At 50.1% G+C, this 7309-nt stretch overlaps 1 protein-coding gene across 1 annotated transcript; it reads right to left on the bottom strand.

Moving 5' to 3' along the window:
• Nucleotides 1-693: 693 nt before the first annotated feature.
• Nucleotides 694-6791, bottom strand: C11H1orf116 (chromosome 11 C1orf116 homolog). Its single transcript, XM_063115062.1, has 3 exons — nt 6687-6791; nt 4044-4221; nt 694-2614 (listed from the first exon to the last, which is right to left on the bottom strand). Exons 1-3 carry the CDS (start codon nt 6789-6791, stop codon nt 948-950), a joined length of 1950 nt encoding a protein of 649 aa, XP_062971132.1. The 3' UTR covers nt 694-947.
• Between the last annotated feature and the right edge of the window lie 518 nt (nt 6792-7309).

The raw sequence follows: 7309 nt of genomic DNA, 5'->3' as shown, positions 1-7309 counted from the left end.
GGTATGAAACAGTTCTTTGGTAGTTATCCTCTGTTGGCCCAGCCCTGGGGTCGGTCATGTGCAGACTGAGATAGGGAGCAAGAGAGCAGAAAGAATGGCCATGCCAGAGTTGGGGACCACAGCACAGTTTATTATGGAACTTATCAAGCCCATGAACAAGGATTCTTCCTGTGGAGGTGCAGGTTTGAGTGTGTGGTCACTTATCTTACCTTCTCAGACCCACCGGAGCTGTTCTGCTATCAGTCAACCTAGAGGTTTGGTTGCAGGGATGTGTCCTGCCCTTGGGACTGGTGATACTGAGAAGTCTATGAGTGAAGAGACTACAAACCAACTCCTCTTAGCCCTGGGCCTTATCCAGAAGGCCGGGACTGAGAGAAGTATCCAGCAAAGTACAAACCAGTCACCATCCATTCATAGGGACTCTGGGAGGCCCACATTTCATGTGACCCTGCATTTGCCCAGTGTAACTTTTTTTCAAGGCTCTGGCACATCCATTGTCCCATTTGACTTTTCTTCTCAGGCTTGGCCACCCCTCTCCACTTAGTTCTGGCTAGGGTGAACTCTACCCAATGTAAGAAACTCTCCAACGAGAGCAGAGCTCCTTGTGTTACATAAATAGCTTCAGTGGTATATACAGACTATGAAACACACACATGCATGTGTACACACACTCACATGCATGTGTACACACACTCACATGCACTCACTCCTGGAAATCATCTTCAGGATGATCTGTGCAGGCACTCAATGGCACAACCACTCTGGATATAAGCATAAGCCTGGACTCAAATCTCTCCCTCCCCTCACTTCAGAGAGCAGAGAGCATCTGAGAGAAGCCTACCCCTGCCCAAGCCCTGAGCCATGAGGTGGCAAAGGCTCCTCAGTGGAGCCCTGGCTCTCCTCCTGTGTGGCAGGGCACGTGAGATCTGGCAGGGCGGTGGCTCGGGCTACTCCTTTAACAGTCCCAGCTTCTTCAGAGCCTCCCTTCTGTGTTCATCAGGGACTCCCTTTGGGGAGATCTTGACACTGACACAGGGGGGTCGAGGAAGTTTGTCACGGCTCTGTCCTTGGAAGGACAGGCGCTTAGAACTCTGCCTCTGCTCCAGGTCAGCCAACTTGCCCACCTGGATACCTGCAAAGTCCTTCCCTGTGCCCAAAGAGGCAGGTCGGGGCCGGGAGTTACGCAAGACGCTGGGTGAAATTTTGTCCAAGAGGGAGCCTTTTCCCAGAGAAGTGCTGATTTGGGGGCTGGGGTCTTTCTCAGCTGAGAGGTAGCTGCTCAGCCCCACGCCTGAACGCTCCAGAGTGTTGGACTTGAAGTTCATTTGTCTCAGGCCAGGGACATTGCTCTCCTGGAGAGCCAGCCCAGAATCTGGCTTAGGCGGAGTCAATGGACTATTTACCCTTGGGGTCTTAGGGATAGGAATTGGCATGGATTTGGCAGGGACGAACTTCCCTGGAGAGGATTCCTGGGCAGGAATCAAAACCTTGCCTGGAGGAGACTCCTGAGCTACAGCCAGAGCTGGAGATTTCATTGGCAAAGGTCCCTGAGTTGGAGCAGGAGCAGGAGCTGGAGCTGGAGCTGGAGCCTTCACTGGTGAAGCTCCCTGAACTACAGCCGGAGCTGGAGCTGGAGCCTTCACTGATGAAGGCCCCCGAGCTGGAGCTGGAGCTGGAGCTTTCCCTGTAGCAGGAACAGCCACTGAGACCTGAACTGGAACTGCAGGCTGAGCCAGAGCCAGGGAAGGGGCCTGAGCTCGAGTTTCCTTGAGCCTGATGGAGCTGGTGGGCTTATTTAAGAGGACGCTGGGCTCCTCTTGGTCCTGGGGTAGTCCCAGCTTCTCCAGTGCTTCTCTGCGTGCTTTCCTTTGCTCCTGCAGTGAAGAGACCAGGCCGGAATCTCCAGGGGCAGCCTCAGCATGGCGAGACAGCCAGTTCTGGGGATCGCCATGGAAACTGCTTCGGCTGCTCTTCAGAACAATATTAGGTGGCAGCTTCCGGAGCTTGGGGGCTGTGAGGGGTGCCAGTCGGGCATCTGGATCTCCCCTTGATGGGAGGGGAGTGTCTTCAGGTCTAGCATTCTGACAGGACACAGCAGGAGGAGACTGTGATTGTCTTGGGCCCTCTCTTGAGCCTTTCTCATTGGCTTTTTGGGACATGGCCTCTGAAGAAGTTTCCTCTCTCTTCTGGGCACTAAAAGGCGTGTGGAGCTGGGGTGGGTGGGTCTGCTGTCCTGGCCCCACAGGCAGGCTGTCTTCCCCACACTGCGCTGGCTGAGTGTCCTGGAAAGCCTCTGGTGGGGGGATGAGCTCCACGTCCAAATCAAGGGCAGCCTCCTGGTGGCTGGCTGGTGCCTGGCTGGGCTCACTGCTCTGGCTGACCTGCTCTCTCACAGGCTCTGGTCCAAGCCCCACAGAGTCTCCAGGGATGTGGCTGTTAGTCTGGGTGGTGCTTTTCCTGAGGTTCTGGTTTCTTCCAATGTGGATATTTCGGGGGAGGCTGTAGGAGCCAGACCTGAGGCCCAGGCCTTGGGGCTCAGGAGGATGGGATGAGCGAGACTGAGTCACTCTCCTTGGTTCTGGCCCTTGCTGAACAGTTGTCTCCTCTGGACTTCCTGTGAAAGCAGGGAGAACAGTTAAAAAAGACCAGGCAGAGGTGAGAGTCCTGCTGCAGATGGGAAAGCAAATAGTTCTTTTTAAAAAAAAATTTTTTTAAAGATGACCGGTAAGAGGATCTCAACCCTTGGCTTGGTGTTGTCAGCACCACGCTCAGTCAGCGAGCCAACCGGCTATCCCTATATAGGATCCAAACCCGTGGCCTTGGTGTTATCAGCACCGCACTCTACCGAGTGAGCCACGGGCTGACCCGGGAAAGCAAATAGTTCTTGAACTCTGATCTCCAACTAGCAATGGATGGTTTTATTTTATTTGTTTTGTTTTGTTTGCTTGTGAAGGGGCAGCACTCTTGTCTGGATACCATTTAGACTCACAGGGGTCTAAATAATAGCAGATTCTTTTCGACTGAGGATTAATTTTTCATGATGGTTGGGAAGAGGTTGGCCCCTGACTGCTCTATATCCTTAACTCAGGCACTCCCCAGCCTTCTATAAGATGCACCAGTGCTGGAGGTGGATTCAGGACAGCTCCCTCTAGCTACCTTGGGGATCCCAGGTGACTGAGCCCAGTGGAAGCAAATGAACAAGTGACTTGCTCTCAATTTGGCCAGGCTTCTGCCTTCTACTTTCACTTTCTATGAGCACCTTGATTCTGTATTAACCAGTGTCCCTGCACCAGAGAGTGACATGGCTTCTTTTCCTCCAGTGAGCTAGGCAGGTGCCTCAGGCCCACTGGGCCAGTGAATCAGCCTTAAGGGGCAGTAAAGCCCCCCATCACGGCTCTGTCTCCAGGGAGGGTCTAATGCATTGTCAATAAATATCTGCTAAATGAATAAATGAATGATTGCAGCCCTGATACCAGTGCGACTGTACTCAGGAGTAAAGTGCTCTTCATACCCTGGGATATATGGCCCCACACTCATGGCCACACTTGTGTGTCATCCTGTTCCCTTCTCCTGAGCCTGAACACCACCAGCTCCCCACACTCAAACAAGGGCCTCAAGGCACCACCCACTATAGCTGGGGAGCCCTTTCCCCCTCTTATCTACTGCAGCCTGTCCTTTGGGCCACCCAGATTAGCTCCCCAGACTGACTTTCCAGAGCCAGGCACCCAGCCTCCCTGACTCCCTCCCCCACCTCTGTCACATCTCTTTAGAACTTCTCCATGACAGGATGGGAGTTGCTCAATCTCCTTTCCCTCCCAGGCCTTTGACACTTCATAGAAAGGTATAGAAAGCTGACTTGTCAGTGTTCCTCCTTCCCTCCAGGGATGAGGCTTTATTCTTTCCAGGAGAGTGGTGGGGAGGGCCGTTGTTCCTTCTTCTGCCTGTGACTCTTGCAGCAGAGGGCAGGCAAGTGGAAAGAGGCCAGAGGACATGCTGATTTTCTGGGTTTTGCTAGAGGGGCTGCCCCAGACCATCTGTCTTACCCTGGAGAGCAGGCTCGGTTAGGGGCAGCACTAGGGAACCTCGAGGGGTTGTGGCTGGTTCAGACTCATCAGTGGACAGTCCACTGTCAGCCTCAGTGTCCAATGAGCCAATGGTCTCCTCCAGGAAGAGCAGACACTCCTTCTCTTCAGCAGACAGGAAGTCGTAGCTGCTGTCACTCTGTGGGGAGCAGGAGAGAACAAGGGGAGGGAGAAAGAGCCATGAGAGGGAGCTCCCTCCACAGAAACTGGCGGGGCCTGAGAACCACCCTGCTGTGGGGAAGGAATGCTGAAGAGCTGGAAACCTTTTCCTGGTGCTACTCTGCAAACCTGCTAGAGTTGCTTTCTGAAACTGGAGGCACCGGGGAGGGCAGAGACGTCAGGCTACTGGCCCACTAGCGCCCAGCTCTGGGGGCCAGGCAGGCAGATGGCAGGGGGCCTTTCTTCTGCTCAGTCCTGGGTGGCATGCTTAGGGGCACAAATCAGAAGCATTCCCAGATTCTAACGCCAATCCTGTGTGGCATTTGTCCAGTGTTCGAGCTTGTGTGTTTCTGATTTAGCTTCGAATTATATGGGCAACATAATGATTTGGCCTGAAACTTCAAGAGTATTGCTTTTACCTTTTCAAAGTACTTTTGCATACTTGATCTGGTGTGTCAAGGACAGTATGAGGACAAACAGGAAATGCAGCCAACTACTGGCTGCCAGGACAATGGGAACAGTGGCATGACTGGCCACAGATAAATTCACTAAATAATTTATACTTGACTTTGAAATGCATTCCATACAAGATTTTTCCCCTTATGTGTTTACTTTCTTGCTGGCATTTGGTTCTGGCTAACATTCAAATAAGTGTGCATTTCTTAAGCAAATATTAACTTGTGGGGGGGTGGAGAAACTGGATGGTATAGGGAGAGGGGAAAGCAACTTAGTATTAAATAGTAAGTACATATTAAAGTAGGTCATTTTCATTATGAGAACTCACATAGGGGTATTTGGAAGAAAATGCATGACCATATCAAATGGTTACTGCCGTGCTCTACAAGCCAGGAAAATTGAAGGAACAGTTGCTTGTCAAAAGAGGTTGAAGGGAAAACCAAAAGGGCAAATGAGAATATATGAAATTTGGCCTGAGTCTCTTCTTGACATCTCTATCCCTCTTTCTAATATTTTGGATGCTTCAGAGTTGTACAAGGGTACTTCAAAAAGTTCATGGAAAAATAGAATTAAAAGATAAGATGAATGAATCTTCATGAACTTTTGGAAGACTCTTGTATGTTCTCCAGACCCACTCAGATGGCCAGAAAAGATTTCAAGACAGCCCTAAAAATATCCTGGGGGAGGGGAGAGGATTGTTGAATTACCCTTCCAGTTGCCCCTGCCCCTTAAAGAGCCATCTGTCAGCTGATTGACTGGGGCCTACATGTCAAGGGAAGCCCCAAATACAGCCCTCAGAAGCCCTGATGCCAACTCAAGGAGTTACTTGAACAAAGATCTTTTTTACTGCCCTCTTCTCCTAAAATAGCCTTGCTAAGAATAAGCCAACTCTGAATTTCTCCTTTATGGATGATTCACGTTGAAAACCTTCAATCCCTGTTATGTTCTGTGCCCAATGGTATGCGACTATTCATACTGGCCTCAACTTAACAGAAACAGAAAGATGTCTCTGTGGCCCCATCATCTAGGGTCAAAAAGAAATTATGTATAGGTTGTTTATGCTTTGGATTCGTGTGTATGTGTTGTTTTTTGTACCCCATTTTTACATGTCAAAACCCTGACTATATTAAACATTCCTGATATTAACTAGACATCTTCATAATACTTAAATATTCAAATACCTCCACAGAATATAAAGCAATAAAGTATAACCTCTCCAGGCTTATTATGCATATGATAAGTACGAACAACAAAAGAATACTTTCATTTGGACATAGGACAGGATTACTCTTTCACACCAGCCTACAACAACTGAGATTTAAATACATGCCACTTGCAAATAGTTAAACCAGTGACTTTGTAACATTCTCTGCTCCTAGATAGGTAGCTTTTTTCCTACATAGAGGCCTGTGCTAAGTGCTTTATATGTATCTATCTCATTTACTCCCCCAAGAACCCTATGAATTAGGTGTTAATATCATCCCCATTTTAAAACTGAGCAGACTTATGCTTAGAGAAGTTAAGTAATTTGCCCAAGGTCATACAACTTATAAGTGGAGAACCCAGACCTGTTTGGCTCCAGAACCTAGGCTCTTAATAACTCTATTCTCTTTGATCTTTGTAAAAGGCTGGAGGGACGCTGATCATTGCAGAGAACTTCAAGAATCCTTGTGCCACAAGGAGCTACATTCCACTTTCTACCATGACCTCCGATCACAGGCCTGCTCTCTCTCCTCAACTGAACCCCCCCACCTAACGAAAATTGGGGAAAAAAGTCTCATTGGTCCTATTGCTCTTGGAGGTTATCCTGCCCTATTCTCTACAGAACCAGGGGTGACTCAGAGGCAGAAAGCACCCACTGATGTTGTGATTCACTCCATGAGGAGGAAGATGAAAGAGAAGGTGCAGTGAGCGAGGACAGGTGGCAGGGTGGGCAGGGCAGGGCAGGTGTGCAGAGAGCGGCCAGGCTGCGGGAGGGAGAGTACGTACAGATCCAGAGCGGGTGGAGGTGGCGCTCATCATGCTGTCACAGCTGCCGATGCGGGTCACGGGTTCCGAGCCAGGCCCCGCTGGCCACAGCTCCCTCTCGAGCATCGCCCGAAGCAAGGTGCGGGGGTGGCGAAAGGGGCTCCCAGAGGGGAAGCGAAGGGAAGCGAAGAATGTCCCAAGCTGGGCCTGAAAAGAAAAGAATCAAAGCCACGTGTGAGCCGAGGCTTCTGCAAGGCAGCGTGGCGGCAAGGACACCAAGCAAGCAGAGAGCTGGAAGGGGCACAAACAGCCACTGCCCGAACCCCCGGCTGGCACAGAAGGACACACGAACCGGCTCAACTACATGCAGAAGGACGGACTCGGGTGGTGCAGAGGCAGCCTAGTCAAGAAGGAGCTTGTGTCACTTCTCTTTGTTATGTTATTCTCTGAAGCAGGGAGCTTAACCTACATTTTCATTACTGTACACACTAAACATTACAGAGCTCAATAGCTCGGGTTCTGGAGGTAGTTTAGTCTGGGTTCAAATCCCAGTTCAGCCATTTACAGTTATGTCACTTGAGGCAAACTACTGTTTGAGTCTGTTTTTCCTCATTAAATAGGGTTAATGAAAGGATTAAATGAGA

Source organism: Cynocephalus volans, chromosome 11 (genome assembly GCF_027409185.1).
Source record: "Cynocephalus volans isolate mCynVol1 chromosome 11, mCynVol1.pri, whole genome shotgun sequence".
In the NCBI taxonomy this organism is placed as follows: domain Eukaryota; kingdom Metazoa; phylum Chordata; class Mammalia; order Dermoptera; family Cynocephalidae; genus Cynocephalus; species Cynocephalus volans.
Note: the sequence above shows the minus strand (reverse complement) of the source record. Positions and strands in the feature narration are given on the sequence as shown.

Bases quoted from the DNA above. Each gene is read 5' to 3' on its own strand.
- C11H1orf116 (XM_063115062.1), bottom strand. From the start codon at position 6,791: ATGCTCGAGAGGGAGCTGTGGCCAGCGGGGCCTGGCTCGGAACCCGTG. The intron at 4,222-6,686 runs GTACGTACTCTC...TGCTCCCCACAG, and splicing joins CCTCCACCCGCTCTGGATCT to AGTGACAGCAGCTACGACTT. The intron at 2,615-4,043 runs GTAAGACAGATG...CTGCTTTCACAG, and splicing joins AACCGAGCCTGCTCTCCAGG to GAAGTCCAGAGGAGACAACT.